This window comes from Brachyhypopomus gauderio, chromosome 17, assembly GCF_052324685.1.
Source record: "Brachyhypopomus gauderio isolate BG-103 chromosome 17, BGAUD_0.2, whole genome shotgun sequence".
Classification (NCBI taxonomy): domain Eukaryota; kingdom Metazoa; phylum Chordata; class Actinopteri; order Gymnotiformes; family Hypopomidae; genus Brachyhypopomus; species Brachyhypopomus gauderio.
The window spans coordinates 190,001-216,806 of NC_135227.1; the positions used below are offsets into that span (position 1 = coordinate 190,001).

At 41.6% G+C, this 26,806-nt stretch overlaps 3 protein-coding genes and 1 long non-coding RNA gene across 4 annotated transcripts in view; 1 reads left to right on the forward strand and 3 right to left on the reverse strand.

The window, feature by feature from the left end:
- The window catches only part of LOC143480754 (ubiquitin carboxyl-terminal hydrolase 42-like), a 2,764-nt gene extending 1,357 nt beyond the window's left edge, over window positions 1-1,407 (forward strand). Inside the window, exon 5 of the mRNA XM_076978584.1 lies at window positions 1-1,407. This exon is cut by the window's left edge and continues 120 nt beyond it. Within this exon, the coding sequence (XP_076834699.1) occupies window positions 1-3 (3 nt within the window). The 3' untranslated portion in view covers window positions 4-1,407.
- Window positions 1,408-7,720: 6,313 nt separating this feature from the next.
- Window positions 7,721-11,477, reverse strand: LOC143480928 (uncharacterized). The gene is made up of 3 exons (XR_013121916.1): window positions 11,285-11,477; window positions 10,097-10,136; window positions 7,721-9,138 (listed from the first exon to the last, which is right to left on the reverse strand). It is a non-coding gene; the product is annotated as an uncharacterized LOC143480928 (long non-coding RNA).
- Window positions 11,478-20,420: 8,943 nt separating this feature from the next.
- On the reverse strand, window positions 20,421-22,489 carry LOC143481103 (ADP-ribosylation factor-like protein 13B). Its single transcript, XM_076979049.1, has 5 exons — window positions 22,462-22,489; window positions 21,398-21,647; window positions 20,881-20,986; window positions 20,546-20,725; window positions 20,421-20,438 (listed from the first exon to the last, which is right to left on the reverse strand). The coding sequence occupies exons 1-5, from the start codon at window positions 22,487-22,489 to the stop codon at window positions 20,421-20,423; spliced, it is 582 nt and encodes a 193-aa protein (XP_076835164.1).
- Window positions 22,490-22,561: 72 nt separating this feature from the next.
- LOC143481253 (uncharacterized) lies at window positions 22,562-26,211 on the reverse strand. The gene is made up of 3 exons (XM_076979212.1): window positions 24,349-26,211; window positions 24,049-24,225; window positions 22,562-23,903 (listed from the first exon to the last, which is right to left on the reverse strand). The coding sequence occupies exons 1-3, from the start codon at window positions 24,457-24,459 to the stop codon at window positions 23,532-23,534; spliced, it is 660 nt and encodes a 219-aa protein (XP_076835327.1). The 5' UTR covers window positions 24,460-26,211; the 3' UTR covers window positions 22,562-23,531.
- Window positions 26,212-26,806: the final 595 nt, after the last annotated feature.

Below are 26,806 nucleotides of genomic sequence, written 5' to 3' on the forward strand. Positions count from 1 at the left end.
TGAACTTCCTCATCGGCCAGGGAAAGACAGTGCGGCCGAGCCAGAGCCAGCCCAGCCCCTGCAGTTCTTCGGCTGCCGTGTCCCACCTGCGCCCGCTGCCCTCGTCCTCTTCCTCCAGCGCACCACAGTCTACCTCAGACCTCAGACGGCCTGTGCAGGTGAACGGTGGCGCCGCCGCTCACAATGGAGCAGTTTTCCTGGTTCCGTATGGCCAAGAGTCATCTGACGAGTCCAACCAGGAAGGCGGAGCCTTGGATAATGGCACAGGGAAGTCTTACCCTGGTACCAAGGGGCAGTCATGGCCTGGTGGTTGGGGAACTGGTCTTGTGACCGGAGGGTTGTGGGTTCGATCCCCAGGCCTGATGCCATGACTGAGGTGCCCCTCAGCAAGGCCCCTAACCCTCAATTGCTCACTTGTATAAAAATGAGATATAAATGTAAGTCGCTCTGGATAAGAGCGTCTGCCAAATGCCATAAATGTAAATGTAAATGTGCCAAGGCGTCCGACGGGAAAGGTGGGATGGATGGTCCCCTCTTCCACAGCTCAAACTCCCTCACGCCCAAGACCAACGGAGAGAGGCCCGTGGCAACTGCGGACGCCCAACGGCGATGACTGCAGGGAAGATGCAGCGGCGTCTCTGTCTGGTGCGCCAAGCTGTAGTGAAGGCAGACGAGCGTGTGAGGAGCGGAAGTGTGTTAAAGACTCTGAGCAGCCACACCTTTCCTCCACCCTGAAGGAGCGAGGCAGATCCAGGCAGCGACATTATCGAGAGCGGGAAAACCGGCAAGGTGACTTCCCTCGCTCATTTGAATACTATGTTCAATACTATGTTGGGAAGAAAGACTCGGGACACAAGTGGGCTAAAGCACCGCGGCTTTAGATTTTTTTTTTACCATACTGTACAGCTGGACTTTCAGATCAATGAAAATGTAGACAGTATAAATTTAATATATACATAAAAAAAGAAGCCTGGAGCTTTAACATCAGAATTACTGCTCAGACATAGACTCAGGACTTTCTCACTTGTGAAGATGAGACGATTTCTCCCTTTATGGACACCTCCTTGGGAGCGAGAGGAAAAATGAACCAACATGCTGCATAAGAGGAGAAAGACTGCACCGTCTCCTGGCTATGAGCTATGATGTCACCATACTCACATATCTGTTCAGAACTATAGAACTACGCTCGCTCCGTCTGAACCTCCACCACCGTTAACCTGGACACACTTGATTCTTTCACATTGCTTCATCCTCCCCACCAAGACCCCTGTCATTTTCTTTCACTTCTTTCAAGCTTGAGACTATCCAGCATCGTGGCATTAGTTTTCTGATTATTCCAGTTTTGTTCAAAGTGAAATGTATAAAAAAAAAACCTTGCATTATATTGTGTGGCTGTGGATTATATTGCGTATGTGTGTGGGTTTTGGTTTTTCTGGTTTTAAAAATATATATTTTATTTTTTTATATAAATCATATTGTCAAAAATACTGTGAATTGAAGTTCAACTGTACCATCAGTTATTTGTTTGCGTTCCTGTATCAGGAGTTCAGTATAGACACTTCTTTCAGTAAAACCACTCAGCATAATGTAGGCCATGTTACATCACCTTTTTCTCACCTACAATAAACTGAAAAAGGTTATGTTCAATTTATACATTTTACTGTAGCATGTCAAAATAAATGTATACATTGTACATTATATATTAATTATGAGGGGAAAGCCTTAATGTCTACAATTGTAACATTTGCTCTCGGTATGTTTACAAATTGTTGTTGGGGTGAATAGATGTGTATGTGATGAGGGGCTGAGTGGCTTTGTATAGAGTGAGGTCTGATGCCCCCCCCCCCTTTGGGGATAAAGAAAAAAGGAAAAAAAAAACAGCTATGTGCGTGCTGCTTCACTGTGCATTAGCTGCTATGATGGTATTTTTGCTGGTTAAATTTATGCTTTTGTAAATCTTCTCCAAAAGCTGTTGCTTTGCTAGTCTTCAGTTTTCAAGATGTCTGTACCAAGGATCTGTACAAAGTTTGCAGTTTTAATTATTTTCTACCAATTTCTGTCAGTCCTCTGCATCACATTTCCATATAGAACCTTCACAATACAGAGAACCTACAAATAGTCACTGACTACTACTTGAGAACTGAAAAACTATAGGATTTCTCATAAATCAACTTGAATGTGTTCAACATTTTTCAAGTTTTCTGTTGCTGCAGCCCTTCAAGGCAGTTGTAACAAAATCAAAAGTCAAGCTTTCTAACAGTTAAAAATTATAAACATTTCACTAGATCGAGTTGTCCATACAAATATGAGGGCTTATCCTGAAGTACAAAGACTTTTTCATTGGAGTATGGTTGATGTTAATTGAGGTCAGAGCAGCAGACTTCATATATTAATGTACTTGGGTTTTGCCAATAAATATTAGCCTGACAGCAGTCTCCAGTTCTAGGGATTTTGGCCGCTTGAAAAAACCAAATTGGCCCCGGTCATTTGGGGACTGTGTCAGCAGAGGTGGGTAGGAACGCGTTACATTTACTCCGTTACATTTACTCAAGTAGCTTTTTGGACAAAAATGTACTTGTTGGAGTAGTTTTAATATGAAAGATTTTTACTTGAGTAAATATGTGGTGAGAAAAACGCGACTTTTACTCCGTTACAATCGGATTTGTGCCACGCGCTACCGTTACTTTTGTTTTGTAAATAATTAGTCTTTTCAGTGAGAAGACTGACCAACGTCTCGTCACCCAAGTATGAGTGACCAATCAAATGAAGCCGGTCAATCACGTGATCACATACGCAAACTTTCTCCACCGTAGCAAGAAAGTGACAGAAAAACCTACCGAACATCCCTGACCTCACATACAGCCAATGTTTATATTACAAACGTGTAAAAGGACAGCTATATAATGCGCTGCAGGGTTGCCAAGTTTTCAAGATCACTTTTAGTGAGATTTAAACCGGGGTGGGGGGTGGGGGTTTGGGTGGTGAACGTAAAATGTTGACGGGGGGGGGGTGTAAAATGGATACAAATTAAGTGTTATATCGCGATCGATCGATCGCCAGTGGTTGGTGCCAGAGCGAACTAGTAACTCATTGAATCATAAATATGGATCAGAGGTAAATAAACTAGATTTTTTTTTTCGGCGTGAGAAATCGGATGTGTGGGGTGTAAGCGTGTGAAGACGGTCAAATGCGTGTGTCTCACGCTCAATGCGTGAGAGTTTGCAACTTTGGCGCTGCCAATTGTGTGTAAACGTGTGGACATTTCAGCCTACAAGAACTCAACATCAAATATGAGGAAACACGATGCGATAAGTTTGCTGTATGTATAATTTTGTGTAATGCTATATCTCTGAGGCATAACGTTTGTATGATGTAATTATTAAATGTAACACAGTGCAATACTAAAAACCAGTTCTCACACTGATTGTACACACTAGCAATATATGATGATTAAGTTTGCTACAAATTGATTCAGTTGGTGTCAAGTTGTAGCTACTGTGACGCCGGAGGCGTCGGGACAGAGGCAACCGGAGACGGGGGTTGAACAGAAGGATGTTTATTGTCCATGGCAACCAAACCAGTAAAGCTCTTAGCGCACACACTGCAAGTGATGCAAGGTAAAGCTTGTAGCGCACACCAGTAAAGCTCCTAGCGCACACACTATAAGTGATGCAAGGTAAAGCTCGTAGCGCACACTAGTAAGGCTCCTAAAGCACGCACTGCAGGTGATGCAAGGTAAAGCTCGTGGTGCGCACGCAGGTAGGGAACGCAGTGACGGACACGCAGAGACCAGAGACGCTCATGTAGCGGCAATGTGCAGCACTGGACCAGACGACCTGCGGGCTTAAGAAGAGCAAAGTAAATAAGAAACAGGTGTTCAGTATACTGGTGATTGGGACTGTGGGAGTGGTGCGCGGGGGTGTGTGCTGGGATCGGCTGCTGGCCGGGATGCGCGCCCTCTGGTGGCGACCCGGCCCCCTCACCGTGACAGCTACACGTATTGGCTGACAGTCTTATCAGTTAGTGCCTTTGTGGAACACATTAAAGTTACACAGGCCTATTAATTAGTAACAAACAAAAATACATATTAGTTATAATAAATAATTTATATATATAATATTTATTTATAATAAATAATTTTTGTTATCATTAAAAGTCATTGTTTCCCGTAATTCAATTTCCCATGATGTAATTTACTGACACGAGACAGTACTCATGCATTTACTCACTACTTGAGTAGCTTTTAATCAAAGTACTTTTTTACTTTTACTCAAGTAAATTTTTGGGATGCATACTTTTACTTTTACTTGAGTAACATTTGGTTCAAGTAACTGTACTTTTACTTGAGTAAAATTGTTGAATACTCTACCCACCTCTGTGTGTCAGTCATAACTGCTCTCCCTCACCTAGCATCTCTGCTTAAACCTGTACTTAGCGTGCCTGTCTGGTCAGGCACACTTAGGTGCGGATTGTGAGGTATTGACCGTTTTTGGCCTAGCTACGCTGTTTAGACTAGTTTGCACAGCTATCAACACCTTAGGCATTCTGAAGGAATAACGGTACACCAGTGATTAAGAGGTCAGTTTTGAAGTGATCAAAATAATGATAATGCCAACATCTTCAGTTTTTCCTATAGGTTTTTGGTGTTGAGCCAGCAAGGTTTGATTAGTGTAGTGAGTAGAAGTATCTCACAATTACACTTTCCTAAAGCACAAGTAAATCTAACTAGCACACAATGAAGTAAAGGCCTATCATCCTCCAACATTTTACACATGAAAAAGCCAAATTCTTCTGGTTATCTGCAGATGATCACATCAAGGTTTGCACCAACCACAGCCATCTCTTACGACCGAGAGTCTTTGCTGACGTTAAAACAGTCCGTCACCCATGGCTGAACCACTGTGGGTTTGAGGATATGGAAGCCGTTGGTTCAAGGTGTGAAGCTATAAAATATAATTTTTATTAGAACTACAGTAAACTTCATGCTAATTAAATGTTAGAATACTGGTATAATTGTGTGCTCCTCTCAGAGCATTCTGACTCATGGACTAACATTCTTGAATCTGCATGCTCTGACCCAAATGGGTTAGGGATACAGAGGGGCTGAGATGGAGTCAAACGATCAGGGGGACCAGAACCTAACAGGAATAGGGGAACACACAACGGGCAGGATTGGGGTCGACAGCTTGGACAGGGACAGCCAGAAATGGCCAGGGTCATGGCAAGACAAGACATAGAGCAGCCAGGAGAGGAAACTGGTTGGGGTATGGGGTTGAGACATGGGAATGAGCCTATATCTTTTATGTCAAACGTTTTATTTAAATGTCTACATTTAATTTTAATAATGTGTTTTCCTCTATAAATTTATTTCTAACATTTCATTATTGAATTTTTGTTCTATTTAACCCTTATATGGTCCAAGGGTCTGTGGGACCCATTTTTAAAAAATCAGCTTAAAAAAATTCTACAATTTTTTTTTTTTCAAACTGAGATTCATTGGTCCTTGGCTCATTTTCCGTGAGCAACATAAATCAGAAAATATTTTCAATGACCACCCCCCCGTACCCCCCCCTTCACATTTGTATTACATACAGGGTCCAGGGTCCACTGGGCCCTGGGCTAGTCAAAGTGGGCAATCAACATTGGGTTGGGTAGTTGATAGTCCTCTGTATGACTTTAAAGGATATACAAACAAAGGACAGAGGAGTTTGGCATGCAAAGGTGAGCAACCATCAACACTTTTGATGGTTGTCACATCAGGGGTTGATTGCATATTGTCAGACAGCAGACGAAGAATCTCTATAGAGACAAAGGGGTGAGATCTGAAAGAAGCATCTTTTCTCTCAGCCCTCATTATCCCTCCCTCCTCTCTGGACCTGTGTGTGTGTGTGTGTGTGTGTGTGTGTGTGTGTGTGTGTGTGTGTGTGTGTGTGTGTGTGTGTGTGTGTGTTTCATCCAATCATGGGGACATGATGCTATAAATGCTAAAAATGCTATAAAAGATGGCAAAGCGATTCTCAATTCAGACTGCCTTACAGCTGATATTGGAAGAGACAGAGGATTTTGATGGTGATTCAGAAGAAGAAATTTCAGGATCACATTTCTGAAATATCAGAGTCTGATAGTGATAATGAAAAGGAGGATGAGCAGCAGCCAGCTCCGTTAGCACCAGCCTGTGAGCAGCTAGCCATAGGACCAGCCTGTCAGCCAGCATGATTTATGATTCATTTCCTTATTGTGTTACATTTTAATAAAAAAGTAACTAATAAATAAATGAGAGCAAACTAATTTAACATATGTATTGTTTATTTTACTTGCAATTGGGCTAAATCTGCTGATTATTTTAATAAAAAATGCAATGGGTCCCCCACACCCAGCTGGACCCCATGAAGGTAGACCACGCCCGGATTTCATCAGGGTTAAATTAATTGTATTTAACTTTAATTATTTGTGATAGCTTTTATCTCTAATTTTTTTTTGGCAAAAACAATCCTGAGGTGATATGTACTGGGACATAATAAACTTTACAAAACTTGTAACTTGTAAGAGTAAGTTTGATGCACCTGCCTGGTTTTGTCTTGATTAGACCCCAGACTGGCACCTGAAGAAGGACCAACTATATGGGTCACCCACTCTCCCACAGATACTCTACTCACAGGTACTGTGTAACACTGAAGATTACATGCATATTCACCAAACCAAATAACCATGCGTGATAAAGTAAAAATATATATTTATTACATTTTTTGTAAGGTTTGGCAAAGGAGAAAAAACATCAGCTTTCTGCACATGACCTGACTAGTAAAACATCAGTAGGTAAGAAATGCTTTCAGGTTTTTCACACTCTTTGTAGCTGGGGACATTGTAATCAAAACATTATCATCCAATGGTGTACAATTTAATGCAATCCAAAGTCACTACTAATATTTCTGTAAGCCCCCTTAGTGACCACTGCTTAATAAGCCTGATCCTGTCTGATCAAACTCTCTTCAAGGGAAGGAAGGAATATTGGAAATTCAACACATCCCTCTTAAAAAATGATGCATATTGCTGTAAAATTAAATAACTGATTATAGATTTGAATAATAATGCAAACTTATCTCGAATACAAAAATGGGAATTTTTAAAATTCTCAATAAGGAAATTATCTATTGCTTTTAGTAAAAATCTAGAAATGGAAAAAAGGGAAAAGGAAAACAATTTGGTTAAAACCTTGCTCAATTATTATTCTAAATGTATTTGGTCAGAAGAAGATAAAATACAAATCTCTAATATACAAACTGAATTAGACCAATTTTAATGCCAGAGGTGCATTTGTCAGATCACGGGCAAAGTGGCTAGAAGAGGGAGAAAAAAATTCATCATTTTTCAGTAGGCTAGAAAAACAAAGACAAGAAAAAAATGCAATTACTTGTTTATTAATTAATGGGGAGGAATGTACAGACTCAAAAACAATATCCAAAGAAGTATACAGTTTTTACAGTAATATTTACTCCCCTTCTTATAATGAACAATATTCTAAATACTTATATAATCTATATAAACAATAATCTATATATATATATATATATATATATATATATATATAATAATATTGATTATGTATTATATTATATATTATATTATATAATATTATTGTATTATAAAATTATATATTATATTATATATCTATAGATTATATATATATATTATATAATCTAAAAACAATAGAGGATAAGAGTCCAAAAATTGACGACAATTTCAAAAATATTTGTGAAGAAGACCTAAAATTAGCCGAATTAGATAAAGTCATCACTAAAATTGCATCGGATCGTTCACCTGGTCCTGATGGATTAACTGCTAACTTCTACAAGCATTTCTGGGAGGAGATAAAAATTTTACTATTTGATGCAATTATAGAAAGTATTAATAAAAAGGAATTGATGACAATGATGAAACAAGGTCTAATAAAACTTATCCCTAAACCAGAAAAAGACAAAAGAATGTTAAATAACTTAAGGCCTATTACTCTTCTCAATACAGACTACAAACTCTTTACAATGGTACTGGCATCCAGGTTAAAAGTAGGTCTTTCAAAATTAATTAGCAATTCACAATCAGGATTCATGAAAGGTAGATCTATTCATAACAATATCAGATTGGTTTTGGATCTTATAGATTACAGTGATCTAGTACATTCTAAAAAGTAAAACGGTAATGTACTTAATTTTTTTGGTTAAACATTTTCACACTTGAGTAAAATTGAGTAAAATTTAAAGCTGTGAAATCATTTACATATACTATCTGAGTTGAGTAAAAGTGAAAAAATTAAGTAGATATGAGTAATCACATTAAGCTCTACAGAATAAAATATTGACTGAAAAGAAATAGAATCCTTACTTAAAACTATTTAAAACAATTGAGTAGATCTAATTGAAGTGTTAGGTAAAAATAACTATTAAAAAAATGCAACATGCAGTAAATGTATGTATGGAATATGTAGCAAACTCTAGTGAGCTGGTTTTAACTTTGCCATCTCAAACAATACACCAACAAAAATGAGTCCTTCTATTTAAGACTCCACACAACAGCTGTGAACAGAGGCTGTTTGGGATTAATAAAAACCTCAAAATTGATTAGACTAATAAAACATAACATTTAATATAAAGTAACTCCGGTGTAAAACTAGAACTCATCTTTAAAATTGAAAACAGTCTTAAAACATTGTCAAATCACAGACAGATTCAAAAACTCTGGAAATCTCCACCTGCATTTAATGAGAAGTCATCCCTTCACTCAGTAGTACACAGCCAATTGAAAATCCCAACGGCAAAACATCTTTGCGATCAGTACTTTGAAGCTACACATGCAGGTAGTTTTTGAGTCTTTGAACTTTGGTTGAAGGGTTTCCAGAATCCAGCTCCAGCAGTACTTTTTGGAAAAACTCAAAACTGTATTTGAGATTCTTGGGGTATCTAAGATCCAAGGCATAGGTCAGTCCCAACAAGTAGCAACAGGATCTGCTAAGACCGTGGTGCCCTCAATCACAATGCCTACATCAGCTGATTCTTCCAATGACTCTTGATTCCGCAGCAGGTAAATCTTCATCATCTCCTCTGCCAGCTCTTCTTGTATACTGACAGAAGCATCAGCAGGGTTCTGCAGACATTGAAAAAACATTTTGTTAGAGCTCACTCGTAGTATGCATGTTACAAGACAGGGACACCGACATACACTCAGATCTTTAAAGTCCAATTGTTCACCTAAAAAGGTACTTTGCATATCAGCATGAATAGTATATATTTGTACCTTTATCGATACATGTTTTAACAAAAAAAAAATAGAATGCTTATTTTGAAAATGTATGAGAAAAGAAAATAATTTAGGTACTACAGTGTATTTCCACAGGTCGAGCTAAAGGAGAACTCCAGTGTAAAAGTAAATGTGGGTGCAGTAAAACATGAGAAAGAGTACTAACCTTTGTTGAATAGCCCCCTTCTCCCACAGCTTTCTGAGATCCAGCAGTTTTGTGCCGCTATCTTAAAGTAAAGACGAGTTCAGTAGAGTGAAGAGCACAAAATGGAGCTCATGCTAAAGTACACGCTGAGTTGCGTGTCCGTCACTGTGCTGATCACATCTTTACTTTAAGATGGTGGCACCCAGAGATTTAGCCAAGTTACAGAATGTAAACGGTGGTTTTAATAAACTGCTTGTGCACTTTTAATGTTCTTAATGCCTCGTTTTAAATGCCAGTGCTCTCTGGATTCTACTAATGAGGTGTGGATAACGGTGTAAAACGCTATTTATCTGCATAAGCAAGAAATGCCAGGTTTCACCCATTCTAAAGCCTGTATGTACAAAATTTCTGGACCTCTGAAAGCGGCGGGAGAAAAGAGATGGGCTATTCAACAAAGGTTAGTACTTTTTATCATGTTTTACTACACCCAAAGTCCATTTCACACCGGAATTCTCCTTTAATATTAAGTTCTTAATTTTGGGATTCAGAAATTTGGATGTGTGCTGAACAGGCTTGGTTCAAAATGCATTCAGTAAATTTTTACATTCAACATTTACCTATTTTATCATCCAGGAGCACATTAATAAATGGACAACGTACCTCCTTTGTTTAATCCTTCAGCTTCTCTTCTTAAATGCTACTGGTGATGTAAAACAAAAATAGGACATTTTAAAATATGCTTGACAAGTGGGGGGAAATTTTAACAATAGAAATGAAATGTTTCATTGAAAACAATAGGTTGGACAACCTATTGTGTGGCTTTCTCCTTAAGAACGTATATACAATGTCATATATGTGACAAAACAGTTCCACAACAGTTGCTGAAATCATTAGCTATAAAAGTCAGTTTAACATTTCCTAGCTAGACAGGACATGTGGCAGGTATCAGTAATGCATCCTCTCTCAGTAAAACTAAAATGTAATGCCATTCTTCCTAAGGTAACATGTCCAGTCACAATTAAGCACAATTATGCGATATTAGCATGATTAATTTTTTTTCAAAACACTACCGTTAAACATTGTTAGTCAATTGACCACCACCAAGCTTAATTTAAGTTCCTCAGTAAATTACACATAGAAGTGATAGTTGGGAGTCAACTGTAGTATAAAGATTTTATTTAAAAAATGCATCAAGACAGAGACCAAGACCAGATTAAGATTTAAAAATAAAATATGTAACCACTAACTACATTCATTGTTTATCATTTTATTTAAAATGTTACAGAGTGGGGTTGGTTGGGGGCACTGTAAAACATTAGCTAGCTATCTCCTCTATAAATAAAAACATTTTCTGATTTGGACATAACCCATCTTAAAAGAGATGCCATACTGCTAATGCACGCGGTAGCTAGTTTGTTAGCTAGTTAGTTACATTACACATAGAAAATCATATTGCTGAAAATATAATTATAGTGACTAATGTTACTAGCTAGATAGCTCGCTGCTAAGGCTAGTTCTCAGTCAGTTTACTAAGTATGCTAGCTAGCTAGCTCACCGGTAACGTTAGCTATTAGTTATTAGTTAGCCAACCAGAAGGACGATTAAGCTCACTTAACTGCTAGAATAATTTTAGCTCTGTTAATTCACCGCACTGAGACATGCCTTTTAACGGCATTTATTACCGACTTTACGCCAGAGTAGAGTAAAATAAACAGAGCGGTAGCTTTAGAGCTTGTACCGCAGAAAGTAATACCCCAGGATACTCAGTAACCGTAAGTTAAAGTTGTAAATGCAGATGTCACAATTACCTGGAAAAACAACATTAACAGCTGCTAGCTGACTACTTACCAATAGGCGGTGCTCCTCAGCAGATTTCCCAGGAGGCACTGGTCTTTTCCCGCACTTTTTTGTTAATGGTGTCCACGTGATGATATTTAAGTTAACTTACTCAATTTCTTCAGTTCTTATAGAAGAAAATTAAATATTGATTTGTAGTAAATAATAATTGTAGTATTTAAAACTGATCAGTTAAATTACTCCTATCTTAACTATTTTATTTGGAATCTACCAAAAATATTAAGCATGTTCTAAAAATCTAATCAGTTAGTCAACTACTAACTTATTTTCTTCAAATAAACTTAAATAGAAGATGTAAATTGAGGACAAATTTAACTGTTGGAGATTTAGGTATTTTTTTTTACTTGTCCAACTCAAACAATCGCTTAAATTATTTTCAGAGATTTTTTAAATGCAGTATAGCTGTTTATTATTGAGATATTTACAAAGCCACTGGAATATTTTTTAGAGTGTAGAAGACAATTCTTATATTTTATTCCTTGACTTTCAGAAAGCATTTGATTCACTTGAACATCCCTTCATTTACAATACACTAAAATATTTTGGATTTGGAGAACATCTTCTAGATATAATTAAGATGTTACACACATACATCAATAGTTGTGTTTCCCTCCATGAAGGAACAGGCCCAAGGTTTAATATAGGAAGAGGTATAAGACAAGGTTGCAGTTTGTCTCCACTGTTATTTATTACTGTCACTGAATTATTGTCCATACAATGAAAAAATTCTCAAATTGAAGGCATTACAATAGATGAAAAACAAATTATTATTGGTCAATTAGCAGATGACACAACACTGTTTTTGAAAAATAAGGAACAAATACCAGTTGCTCTTCAGGTAGTGAAGTCATTCTCCCAGGCTTCAGGTCTAATTCTTAACCTTAATAAATCTGAACTTTTAAGTATTCATGACAGTTCAGAAAATACGTTGTATAACATCCCAGTGAAAAAAGAAGTTAGATACTTGGGTATATGGGTGTCTAAAGATTCTAAATCTAGTTATAATAATAACATTCAGAAGCCAATTGAAAAATCCAGAAGAATCTTAAATAATTGGTTGCAAAGAGATTTAACGCTATTTGGAAGATCACTATTGACAAAATCTGAATTTATTTCGAGACTAATATACCCCACTTACTCTTTACCCCTTTCTAAAAAAAAAACCATAAAAGAAATAAATACCCTAATTTTCAATTTTATCTGGAAAAATAAACATCATTATATCAGAAAAGCAGACATGATCAAAAATTATGAAGATGGAGGAATAAAAGCAATTGATTTATTTATTTAAAAAATAAAGGTTCCTAAGGTTAAAGAAGTTCACTTTAAAATTTTTAATGAAATATATCCTTCACAGGAATTTATTTAAGAGAATTGTCAATTTTGTAAATCATCAGTGGAATCAACTGAACATTTATTTTTTGAATGTGAGGTTTCACAAAGATTTTGGAAAGAAGTGCACAATTGGTTAATCTCTAAGTCTGTTCAACTAAGTCCTTTTTCCTGGAAAGATACTGAAAGAAACTGAATATCTGTTCACATTATTTTGTAAATCCTTAAGAAAAGTTAATACAGCCCCTGCAATTAAACTTTTTGTTTATTTCAGAATTTAAACTGATTTAAGCCCAGGTTGTTGTTGAAGTTTTGTTTCTGTTTTTATTTTTTTTATTATTTCTAATATTGCTAAGTTAAGTTACTTGACTAATATTTATGGTAGTTTGATAAAGTGTTTATAACTTGACTTTAAGGAGGAATTATTTAAAATAGTTCATTTAGAAATGTATGTAAATGTGAAATGGTCGTTAACTCATGTACGTCTTTATTTGTTTTTGTAATGTTGTGTTGGTTTAATTAAAAAAAAAAAAAAAAAAACTCCTTTCAACCGCAGTCAAGTTTAGCGCACTGCAACCATTTGACCTCATCTACCCAGCAGACATTGCACGTCAGAAAACATGGCTGCGCCCATATGTCAAATATTTCTAATAAAAGCGTTGATTTGTAAATAAATCTGCTGCTTTTGTGATTTTTTACAACATGTCTTAATAATTTAGATTAATTACAGCATATTAAGGCTTACAAGTGTTACCAGCTGGGGTTCCCTTTAAGGTTTACTGGTATTGTGACAAAATGTATGTTTTTGGTCAGTAAGGTAACATTTTATAACATGACACAATATACAGTTAACCCTCAGTCATTAAGTTGTTTGAGAACAAATTGTGATGTATTGACATTTATTGCAATATCAATTTAAATCCATATTGCCGTCACTAAGTTAGACTTGACAGTATTTCCGAGAGACCATTTTGTTCTGAAAAAAATCTGTCTGATTACTGAAAACTACTACCAAGTTCAGAGAAAATTCTTCTTATGTAGGCTACACTATAGACATGATATGTGGTATAGTGAGTGTGTCTTTCTCTTTCAATGTTGGAAACATGGCCTCCACCTTGGAAGCAGTTTAAGTTGGTATGTGTGCACACATACTAAACACAAAGCTCCCTCTGTTGGGGAGAACTACAGGTTATTTCTTACCTTTCACTAGCTGTGCAGTGAACTTGGTGAACTTTCTTGACATGGAAAACTTTGAAATTCATAGTAAATATCTTTCCAAAACTGGTGCACTCTCACTATTGGCCAATGTTCTACTGTTTCCTGGTGTAAGTTGTTTTATGGTGAGAGTGAACTGGGTCAAATATTAGTTAATATTAGTTAAATATTAAATATTAGTTAATCCCAGTTGCAGCTATACCCTAAGAGTCCTTCCCTTGATTGCGTATACAGCTCAAACCACAACCCCAACGTAAAGAGTACTCCAAAATCGGTGATAAAGCTTGCTGCCTACTGCTAATTTAGTGTCACCGAATGCTAAACACTAACACTGCCCTCCAACAACCTGGCCACTAATCCTTCAGGACTAAAGTGCAAATGCAGGGCGTCCTCTTCCTTTCCCGTCTCCTTATCCTCCTTATTGTCCTTCTGAAATAATTTACTAAATTAACTGAAGTTTGAACAGCGGTCTGATTAAGAGGAACATTGAGGCACATTAAACACCTCATTGGCTGGGAGGGAAACCTGCCTCATGAACAACACTGTTTATTGGCTGGATGGGGCTGGGCATGTTGGCACCCTCCTCCTCCTCCTTCTTCTCCTCCACTCGCCTCTCTTCCTGCTCCGCCTCCTCACGCTCTTTTCTGTCCCTACAGGAAGAGTAAACCCTTCAAAATATATATTTCACCAGAACCAAAACAGTACTGTCTCTCTCACACACACGGTTTCCTGACCTCTCCTCCCGTATTTGCCGCACTCGTTCTGCTCGCTCCTTCCTGTCTTGCTCCTCCCAGGCCCGCTGCTTGGCCGTGTCCCTCTGCACACGCTCAGAGATCGCCTCGTAGTCCTCGGCGATGTTGCTCAGGAGCCATTTCAGGCCTCTCCTGATGGACTTGTCCACCGTCCGGCCGTAGCCCAACACCGCCGAGCACGGCTCCTGGTGAGGTCAGCACAAGTTCAGCCTCGTCTCGTTGGCTTGTTTTCTCAAAGGTACAGCTGGATTGTACCCCCCCCAGGAAAACCTTGTAGGCTACCAAGTTTCTCCCCGCTGTGAAGATGCTCACTGAATAAATACTCACAAGCTGACAGCGACATTTTTGCTCATTGACCAGCTTTTCCAGTGATAGGCTCTCAATGATGTCAGCTTCAGGCAATGCTCCTTCCTGGTCCTGCTTATTGGCCAGTCTGGGGGGGGGGGGGGGGGGGGGGGGGTATAGAGTGAGCTCTGTGTGTACGCCAAGTGAAAGCTCTCACAAACACATGACTCAAGGTCTGCACTTCAGAGCACTGAAGTGTGTGTGTGTGCGTGTATGTGCCTAACACGGACAAAACACAAACAACACCGGACAACCAATACATCCTCATGGTGTCTGCCGTCTGCGATGTTGTGTCTCGTGATGTCTGTTACCACAATATCACGCTGGAGAACCATCTATGACAGGAGATGTCATGTGGATGATCTAAGGTGTGTGCTTCTCACAGTGACGTTGTAGGAACTATGGTGTTGAAGTGCAGGGGTGCTCTGAAGGCTGCGAGGAGGTCCGGGAAACGAGACGTGCGTGAGACGCGTGTGAGATGTAACGAGAGATGTGCCACTCACACTAGCACGGGCTTGCCGGCGATTCGAGGGTGTCGGAGGACCTCGGCCATGGTGGCTCTGGTCTCATGGATCCTCTGGATGTCGCTGGAGTCCACCACGAACACCACGCCGTGCGACTCTGAGTAGTAGTTCTCCCAGATGCCGCGGATGCGCTTCCCACCGCCGAGGTCGAAGATGGTCACCTGGAACTTGCCTCGTTTCAGGTCCACCTTGGAGAAGCCCACCGTGGGGGCCACATTGACTGGGTTCTCTGAGGGAGAGACATGCGTTACTGTGAGACTACGGTGCGCTTAGCGACCCGCAGTAGCTTTAACCTTGGAGCGAGCTGAACTTGTACCGACTCCGAGAGCGAGACTGGAGAGTTTCAGCCTTTACCCAGAGCTTTACTGCTCATCTCATTAGCGTCCGTGGTCGTGCAGATTAAAAGTACAATTCAGATATCAGCAATTTATGGACAGTTTATAATCAAAATACACTGACTTACCTTGCAGGCTTACGCCACCTTTTCAGCCAGCTACAGCAGCTCGCCATCTCACTAAACCTTTTAATCTAGCTTTCACTCTGAAAACCTAAATGGTCAAGTATCTAACTGAGGTTAGGTGAGTGACAGGCAGGGAACGACACCGTGTCTGTGTCCCGTTATGCTGCAGGCTGCTTATACCCTCCAAAACACGATCTTAACTAACAGTCTTAACTAACAGTCAAACTAAATACAATTTAAACACAGATATTAAAAAAAGAAAGGTAATTACAGATATTTACAGAATTACAGATTTGTTTTTTACATAAACAGTAAAACGAATCTAGAAATAAAGCAGTTGGTATTGAATGAATGAATGAATGAATGAATCTTCAACTTATATAGCGCCTTTCTATATACCCAAGGATATATTTATAGAAATAAAGCAGTTGGTTTTGATATAGAAATAAAGCTGTTGGTTTTAAACTTGGTCGATTCACGATCGTTAAAGATAGCGCTAGCTAACTTTAGAATCAAAACAAGACGCTTTGGTTGCTGTTTACCCCGCGTTCTCTGGCTGCTATGGCTGCATGTGATTTCATACGTTCTGTCCCGCTGGCACGACCGTCCATATCGGCAGTAGCGCCCCTAGTGGACAGTGTGTGGATGTCAGGCCCAACACCTCACACGTCTCGGTAGCCGCTAAGCGATACAAGAGTCGTTTAGTAACTTTTATTCTGTGAAAAGAAACCGATTACATTGCATACTTGGTTGAGGTCCAGTTTTTGTAACCTTCCTACACTCTTCAGTGACAAGTTATGATCAGTGGGATTCATTTTGGAATAAACAAAAACATTTTATACTTTCATATATGCATTTTATAATTTTTTTTAGGACAAACATTTTGATATAAACCCTTGAACCCATCCCAATTATATAAACCATTTAAATTTTTTTTCAAACATTTACATAAGATAGAAAAAAATTATAAATAAGTAAATCACTGTTGCTCTTTGGAACAGTTCTGACATGTTTCTGTTGAGACAATATTTCTTCTCTTCATAATTCTGTTTAAAGAGAAGTCCTTTGGCAGGACACATAACATCAATGCTTTAGGAAGTTGTATGACTGAGACACACACACACACACACGCGCACACATAAGCACACTCTCACACTTGGTCCTACAAATACCTTGGTGTCCACCTACACTAGGTGTGTGGCACACAGCGGCAGCACACAAAACATGAAGGGGCAGGAAGGCAGGGACACACCCCCTGCAGTCCAGCACCTGAAACACAGAACACAAAACATACATTAGATCACCCTCAGGTGAGACGGATCGCGGGCTCCGCCCACCTGAGGGACAAACACCACAACAACAACAACGACAACTGCCACTGTGGACGGATGCGACTGGCACACAGCGGCAGCACACAAAACATGAAGGGGCAGGAAGGCAGGGACAAGGCAGGGACACACCCCCTGCAGTCCAGGAGCTGAAACACAGAACACAAAACATACATTAGATCAACTTCAGGTGAGACGGATCGCGGGCTCCGCCCACCTCAGGGACAAACACCACAACAACAACAACTGCCACTGTGGACGGAGGCGACCGGTAGGGGGCCGGCGTACCGTGACAAATACAGAATATCTAATTGTAAAATATGAAGTTAATCATTATAGAAATGTAGAAGTAATAGTAAATATTATAGTAAGTGTAATATAATAATAATAATGATGTTAGTGTCTTGGCCTTTTCTTCTTAGGCTGTCGCGGCATGGGCTCTCCACTGATGTCCACTTCAACATGTGGCGCGAAGCTTTTTAGAGTAGGTGTGGAGAAGGTCTCAGAAACACGGAGCTGTCAATCAGGCTGCACTTCCTCTTGTTGACTGGGACAGTACAGCACCTCCCACAGGCGCTGCTTAATCCTGCGGCCCAGATCCAAGCTGTAGGGCCGAGGCTGTCCGGAGGGAGTCCTGAGCATGGGATCCACGACACGGTGGTAGATGTCTTGGTACCCCTGCACACTGTGGCCGTGGATCATCAAGGGATCGTCTCTGCTCAGCTGGCCACAGATGGAGCTCATGGCTGTGTTGGATGAGTGAGCAGTGGTTGGGAGTGAACAGAGGTGTGGAAGAATAGCAGCGTTGTTCATATAGCACTCCTCCACAAACTCTGAGGGCTTTCCCAGACTCTCCAGCATCTCAGTCTCCCTCTTCCTCCTCTTTGCAGGCTAAATCAAGACAATAAAAAAGTTATTTTCATCGATCATTCACTACCTGCACAAAATGGAGGGCATATTTCTAACCTGCTACTACAGTTCAGGCTTGAGGCTTTAGAACCATTTATCACAATTGTTCACCTACATCTGAATTTACCTCAGTTTTAAAGGAGGTGTCTGGCTTCATCTGAGGAGTTTTCTCTGTGGCTTCAGACTTGGGACCTTCACTTGTAAATGTTGAAACTCCATCCACCAAATAATCCCTAAGCCGCTTTGAAGGTGATATGTTCTTTCCTAGGCCGTATACAGCTGTAGAAGTACGCTTCTTAGTGTTCTGAAACAACACATTAAACATCACAGTTTTTATCTTAATTCACTGTACATCAATGAACATCCATTTTATGCTGTTACACTTTAAAATGTTAATCTACATGAGAAGTAACATGAGAAAGATTACCATTGCTTTTGATAGGTAAAATGTCAATGTTCTTGTTGAAAAGTCTTGAATCTGTGTGTTGATATCTGACTCAAGATTGAAACTGATATTTTGTTTAAGCTTGGTTGCCATTACCAGTATTCTTTTGAAAATTCCAAATGTATTTCAAAAGAATTTACTGACAGTCTGTCCCGGAGTGTCCGCTGCCTGACTCCCAGTCTGTCCCGGAGTGTCCGCTGCCTGACTCCCAGTCTGTCCCGGAGTGTCCGCTGCCTGACTCCCAGTCTGTCCCGGAAGCCATTCTGCCTGACTCCCAGTCTGTCCCGGAGGCCATTCTGCCTGACACTCAGATGGAGTCGGTTCCTGTTCATCCAGCTTACCAAGAGCCCCTATGCGGTACTTCTGTTACAAATTCGACCACAGAAGAGCCTTCTGGAAGTGTCCTTTCTATTTTTGATCTTTTAAACAGCTTTGACTGTAGGACTATGCCCTTACTCCTTGCTCCTGTTCCAGGTTATGTTTTAGTCCCTGTGCCTGTTATGATGTCTTTGCCTGTACTGGTTCCTGTTGTTCGGGAAGTGTGTAAACATTACGTTTCTGTTCCTATGTGTTTGTCTATGCCTTGTGTGCTTACGTATTGGGTGCCGGTGCATATGTCTGTTGTTTTGTGTATATTGTTATCTGTTTTTGTGTGTTCATCTGGTGTTAGTTTTGTTCCCCATGGCCCCTCTTCGGAGTCTCCATTGGGTTCCGGTTTAGCTGAGTCTGTGCCTGCCAGTCCGGTGTCCGTTGCCCTGGATCCTGTCCAGTGCCCCAGGGATCTGCGACCCTCCCGTTCTCTTGGAACAAATTCTCAGTCGGTCGGGCCTGTGTCTGCGTCGGCTGGGCCTCGGTACTGTCTTCGAGTGGTCCTGCGCTGGGGTCTTCGTGTTCTGTTAGGGATCCTTCTGGTTCATTTTGCGAGTTTCCGAGAGACCATTTTGTTCTGAAAAAAATCTGTCTGATTACTGAAAACTACTACCAAGTTCAGAGAAAATTCTTCTTATGTAGGCTACACTATAGACATGATATGTGGTATAGTGAGTGTGTCTTTCTCTTTCAATGTTGGAAACATGGCCTCCACCTTGGAAGCAGTTTAAGTTGGTATGTGTGCACACATACTAAACACAAAGCTCCCTCTGTTGGGGAGAACTACAGGTTATTTCTTACCTTTCACTAGCTGTGCAGTGAACTTGGTGAACTTTCTTGACATGGAAAACTTTGAAATTCATAGTAAATATCTTTCCAAAACTGGTGCACTCTCACTATTGGCCAATGTTCTACTGTTTCCTGGTGTAAGTTGTTTTATGGTGAGAGTGAACTGGGTCAAATATTAGTTAATATTAGTTAAATATTAAATATTAGTTAATCCCAGTTGCAGCTATACCCTAAGAGTCCTTCCCTTGATTGCGTATACAGCTCAAACCACAACCCCAACGTAAAGAGTACTCCAAAATCGGTGATAAAGCTTGCTGCCTACTGCTAATTTAGTGTCACCGAATGCTAAACACTAACACTGCCCTCCAACAACCTGGCCACTAATCCTTCAGGACTAAAGTGCAAATGCAGGGCGTCCTCTCCCTTTCCCGTCTCCTTATCCTCCTTATTGTCCTTCTGAAATAATTTACTAAATTAACTGAAGTTTGAACAGCGGTCTGATTAAGAGGAACATTGAGGCACATTAAACACCTCATTGGCTGGGAGGGAAACCTGCCTCATGAACAACACTGTTTATTGGCTGGATGGGGCTGGGCATGTTGGCACCCTCCTCCTCCTCCTTCTTCTCCTCCACTCGCCTCTCTTCCTGCTCCGCCTCCTCACGCTCTTTTCTGTCCCTACAGGAAGAGTAAACCCTTCAAAATATATATTTCACCAGAACCAAAACAGTACTGTCTCTCTCACACACACGGTTTCCTGACCTCTCCTCCCGTATTTTCCTCACTCGTTCCGCTCGCTCCTTCCTGTCTTGCTCCTCCCAGGCCCGCTGCTTGGCCGTGTCCCTCTGCACGCGCTCGGCGATCGCCTCGTAGTCCTCGGCGATGTTGCTCAGGAGCCATTTCAGGCCTCTCCTGATGGACTTGTCCACCGTCCGGCCGTAGCCCAACACCGCCGAGCACGGCTCCTGGTGAGGTCAGCACAAGTTCAGCCTCGTCTCGTTGGCTTGTTTTCTCAAAGGTACAGCTGGATTGTACCCCCCCCCCCCCCCCCCCCCAGGAAAACCTTGTAGGCTACCAAGTTTCTCCCCGCTGTGAAGATGCTCACTGAATAAATACTCACAAGCTGACAGCGACATTTTTGCTCATTGACCAGCTTTTCCAGTGATAGGCTCTCAATGATGTCGGCTTCAGGCAATGCTCCTTCCTGGTCCTGCTTATTGGCCAGTCTGGGGGGGGGGGGGGGGGGGTGTATAGAGTGAGCTCTGTGTGTACGCCAAGTGAAAGCTCTCACAAACACATGACTCAAGGTCTGCACTTCAGAGCACTGAAGTGTGTGTGTGTGCGTGTATGTGCCTAACACGGACAAAACACAAACAACACCGGACAACCAATACATCCTCATGGTGTCTGCCGTCTGCGATGTTGTGTCTCGTGATGTCTGTTACCACAATATCACGCTGGAGAATCATCTATGACAGGAGATGTCATGTGGATGATCTAAGGTGTGTGCTTCTCACAGTGACGTTGTAGGAACTATGGTGTTGAAGTGCAGGGGTGCTCTGAAGGCTGCGAGGAGGTCCGGGAAACAAGACGTGCGTGAGACGCGTGTGAGATGTAACGAGAGATGTGCCACTCACACTAGCACGGGCTTGCCGGCGATTCGAGGGTGTCGGAGGACCTCGGCCATGGTGGCTCTGGTCTCATGGATCCTCTGGATGTCGCTGGAGTCCACCACGAACACCACGCCGTGCGACTCTGAGTAGTAGTTCTCCCAGATGCCGCGGATGCGCTTCCCACCGCCGAGGTCGAAGATGGTCACCTGGAACTTGCCTCGTTTCAGGTCCACCTTGGAGAAGCCCACCGTGGGGGCCACATTGACTGGGTTCTCTGAGGGAGAGACATGCGTTACTGTGAGACTACGGTGCGCTTAGCGACCCGCAGTAGCTTTAACCTTGGAGCGAGCTGAACTTGTACCGACTCCGAGAGCGAGACTGGAGAGTTTCAGCCTTTACCCAGAGCTTTACTGCTCATCTCATTAGCGTCCGTGGTCGTGCAGATTAAAAGTACAATTCAGATATCAGCAATTTATGGACAGTTTATAATCAAAATACACTGACTTACCTTGCAGGCTTACGCCACCTTTTCAGCCAGCTACAGCAGCTCGCCATCTCACTAAACCTTTTAATCTAGCTTTCACTCTGAAAACCTAAATGGTCAAGTATCTAACTGAGGTTAGGTGAGTGACAGGCAGGGAACGACACCGTGTCTGTGTCCCGTTATGCTGCAGGCTGCTTATACCCTCCAAAACACGATCTTAACTAACAGTCTTAACTAACAGTCAAACTAAATACAATTTAAACACAGATATTAAAAAAAGAAAGGTAATTACAGATATTTACAGAATTACAGATTTGTTTTTTACATAAACAGTAAAACGAATCTAGAAATAAAGCAGTTGGTATTGAATGAATGAATGAATGAATGAATCTTCAACTTATATAGCGCCTTTCTATATACCCAAGGATATATTTATAGAAATAAAGCAGTTGGTTTTGATATAGAAATAAAGCTGTTGGTTTTAAACTTGGTCGATTCACAATCGTTAAAGATAGCGCTAGCTAACTTTAGAATCAAAACAAGACGCTTTGGTTGCTGTTTACCCCGCGTTCTCTGGCTGCTATGGCTGCATGTGATTTCATACGTTCTGTCCCGCTGGCACGACCGTCCATATCGGCAGTAGCGCCCCTAGTAGACAGTGTGTGGATGTCAGGCCCAACACCTCACACGTCTCGGTAGCCGCTAAGCGATACAAGAGTCGTTTAGTAACTTTTATTCTGTGAAAAGAAACCGATTACATTGCATACTTGGTCGAGGTCCAGTTTTTGTAACCTTCCTACACTCTTCAGTGACAAGTTATGATCAGTGGGATTCATTTTGGAATAAACAAAAACATTTTATACTTTCATATATGCATTTTATAATTTTTTTTAGGACAAACATTTTGATATAAACCCTTGAACCCATCCCAATTATATAAACCATTTAAATTTTTTTTCAAACATTTACATAAGATAGAAAAAAATTATAAATAAGTAAATCACTGTTGCTCTTTGGAACAGTTCTGACATGTTTCTGTTGAGACAATATTTCTTCTCTTCATAATTCTGTTTAAAGAGAAGTCCTTTGGCAGGACACATAACATCAATGCTTTAGGAAGTTGTATGACTGAGACACACACACACACACACGCGCACACATAAGCACACTCTCACACTTGGTCCTACAAATACCGTGGTGTCCACCTACACTAGGTGTGTGGCACACAGCGGCAGCACACAAAACATGAAGGGGCAGGAAGGCAGGGACAAGGCAGGGACACACCCCCTGCAGTCCAGGAGCTGAAACACAGAACACAAAACATACATTAGATCACCTTCAGGTGAGACGGATCGCGGGCTCCGCCCACCTCAGGGACAAACACCACAACAACAACAACTGCCACTGTGGACGGAGGCGACCGGTAGGGGGCCGGCGTACCGTGACAAATACAGAATATCTAATTGTAAAATATGAAGTTAATGATTATAGAAATGTAGAAGTAATAGTAAATATTATAGTAAGTGTAATATAATAATAATAATAATGATGTTAGTGTCTTGGCCTTTTCTTCTTAGGCTGTCGCGGCATGGGCTCTCCACTGATGTCCACTTCAACATGTGGCGCGAAGCTTTTTAGAGTAGGTGTGGAGAAGGTCTCAGAAACACGGAGCTGTCAATCAGGCTGCACTTCCTCTTGTTGACTGGGACAGTACAGCACCTCCCACAGGCGCTGCTTAATCCTGCGGCCCAGATCCAAGCTGTAGGGCCGAGGCTGTCCGGAGGGAGTCCTGAGCATGGGATCCACGACACGGTGGTAGATGTCTTGGTACCCCTGCACACTGTGGCCGTGGATCATCAAGGGATCGTCTCTGCTCAGCTGGCCACAGATGGAGCTCATGGCTGTGTTGGATGAGTGAGCAGTGGTTGGGAGTGAACAGAGGTGTGGAAGAATAGCAGCGTTGTTCATATAGCACTCCTCCACAAACTCTGAGGGCTTTCCCAGACTCTCCAGCATCTCAGTCTCCCTCTTCCTCCTCTTTGCAGGCTAAATCAAGACAATAAAAAAGTTATTTTCATCGATCATTCACTACCTGCACAAAATGGAGGGCATATTTCTAACCTGCTACTACAGTTCAGGCTTGAGGCTTTAGAACCATTTATCACAATTGTTCACCTACATCTGAATTTACCTCAGTTTTAAAGGAGGTGTCTGGCTTCATCTGAGGAGTTTTCTCTGTGGCTTCAGACTTGGGACCTTCACTTGTAAATGTTGAAACTCCATCCACCAAATAATCCCTAAGCCGCTTTGAAGGTGATATGTTCTTTCCTAGGCCGTATACAGCTGTAGAAGTACGCTTCTTAGTGTTCTGAAACAACACATTAAACATCACAGTTTTTATCTTAATTCACTGTACATCAATGAACATCCATTTTATGCTGTTACACTTTAAAATGTTAATCTACATGAGAAGTAACATGAGAAAGATTACCATTGCTTTTGATAGGTAAAATGTCAATGTTCTTGTTGAAAAGTCTTGAATCTGTGTGTTGATATCTGACTCAAGATTGAAACTGATATTTTGTTTAAGCTTGGTTGCCATTACCAGTATTCTTTTGAAAATTCCAAATGTATTTCAAAAGAATTTACTGACTCCCAGTCTGTCCCGGAGTGTCCGCTGCCTGACTCCCAGTCTGTCCCGGAGTGTCCGCTGCCTGACTCCCAGTCTGTCCCGGAGTGTCCGCTGCCTGACTCCCAGTCTGTCCCGGAGTGTCCGCTGCCTGACTCCCAGTCTGTCCCGGAGGCCATTCTGCCTGACTCCCAGTCTGTCCCGGAGGCCATTCTGCCTGACACTCAGATGGAGTCGGTTCCTGTTCATCCAGCTTACCAAGAGCCCCTATGCGGTACTTCTGTTACAAATTCGACCACAGAAGAGCCTTCTGGAAGTGTCCTTTCTATTTTTGATCTTTTAAACAGCTTTGACTGTAGGACTATGCCCTTACTCCTTGCTCCTGTTCCAGGTTATGTTTTAGTCCCTGTGCCTGTTATGATGTCTTTGCCTGTACTGGTTCCTGTTGTTCGGGAAGTGTGTAAACATTACGTTTCTGTTCCTATGTGTTTGTCTATGCCTTGTGTGCTTACGTATTGGGTGCCGGTGCATATGTCTGTTGTTTTGTGTATATTGTTATCTGTTTTTGTGTGTTCATCTGGTGTTAGTTTTGTTCCCCATGGCCCCTCTTCGGAGTCTCCATTGGGTTCCGGTTTAGCTGAGTCTGTGCCTGCCAGTCCGGTGTCCGTTGCCCTGGATCCTGTCCAGTGCCCCAGGGATCTGCGACCCTCCCGTTCTCTTGGAACAAATTCTCAGTCGGTCGGGCCCGTGTCTGCGTCGGCTGGGCCTCGGTACTGTCTTCGAGTGGTCCTGCGCTGGGGTCTTCGTGTTCTGTTAGGGATCCTTCTGGTTCATTTTGCGAGTTTCCGAGAGACCATTTTGTTCTGAAAAAAATCTGTCTGATTACTGAAAACTACTACCAAGTTCAGAGAAAATTCTTCTTATGTAGGCTACACTATAGACATGATATGTGGTATAGTGAGTGTGTCTTTCTCTTTCAATGTTGGAAACATGGCCTCCACCTTGGAAGCAGTTTAAGTTGGTATGTGTGCACACATACTAAACACAAAGCTCCCTCTGTTGGGGAGAACTACAGGTTATTTCTTACCTTTCACTAGCTGTGCAGTGAACTTGGTGAATTTTCTTGACATGGAAAACTTTGAAATTCATAGTAAATATCTTTCCAAAACTGGTGCACTCTCACTATTGGCCAATGTTCTACTGTTTCCTGGTGTAAGTTGTTTTATGGTGAGAGTGAACTGGGTCAAATATTAGTTAATATTAGTTAAATATTAAATATTAGTTAATCCCAGTTGCAGCTATACCCTAAGAGTCCTTCCCTTGATTGCGTATACAGCTCAAACCACAACCCCAACGTAAAGAGTACTCCAAAATCGGTGATAAAGCTTGCTGCCTACTGCTAATTTAGTGTCACCGAATGCTAAACACTAACACTGCCCTCCAACAACCTGGCCACTAATCCTTCAGGACTAAAGTGCAAATGCAGGGCGTCCTCTCCCTTTCCCGTCTCCTTATCCTCCTTATTGTCCTTCTGAAATAATTTACTAAATTAACTGAAGTTTGAACAGCGGTCTGATTAAGAGGAACATTGAGGCACATTAAACACCTCATTGGCTGGGAGGGAAACCTGCCTCATGAACAACACTGTTTATTGGCTGGATGGGGCTGGGCATGTTGGCACCCTCCTCCTCCTCCTTCTTCTCCTCCACTCGCCTCTCTTCCTGCTCCGCCTCCTCACGCTCTTTTCTGTCCCTACAGGAAGAGTAAACCCTTCAAAATATATATTTCACCAGAACCAAAACAGTACTGTCTCTCTCACACACACGGTTTCCTGACCTCTCCTCCTGTATTTTCCTCACTCGTTCTGCTCGCTCCTTCCTGTCTTGCTCCTCCCAGGCCCGCTGCTTGGCCGTGTCCCTCTGCACGCGCTCGGCGATCGCCTCGTAGTCCTCGGCGATGTTGCTCAGGAGCCATTTCAGGCCTCTCCTGATGGACTTGTCCACCGTCCGGCCGTAGCCCAACACCGCCGAGCACGGCTCCTGGTGAGGTCAGCACAAGTTCAGCCTCGTCTCGTTGGCTTGTTTTCTCAAAGGTACAGCTGGATTGTACCCCCCCCAGGAAAACCTTGTAGGCTACCAAGTTTCTCCCCGCTGTGAAGATGCTCACTGAATAAATACTCACAAGCTGACAGCGACATTTTTGCTCATTGACCAGCTTTTCCAGTGATAGGCTCTCAATGATGTCGGCTTCAGGCAATGCTCCTTCCTGGTCCTGCTTATTGGCCAGTCTGGGGGGGGGGGGGGGGGGGGGGGGGGTATAG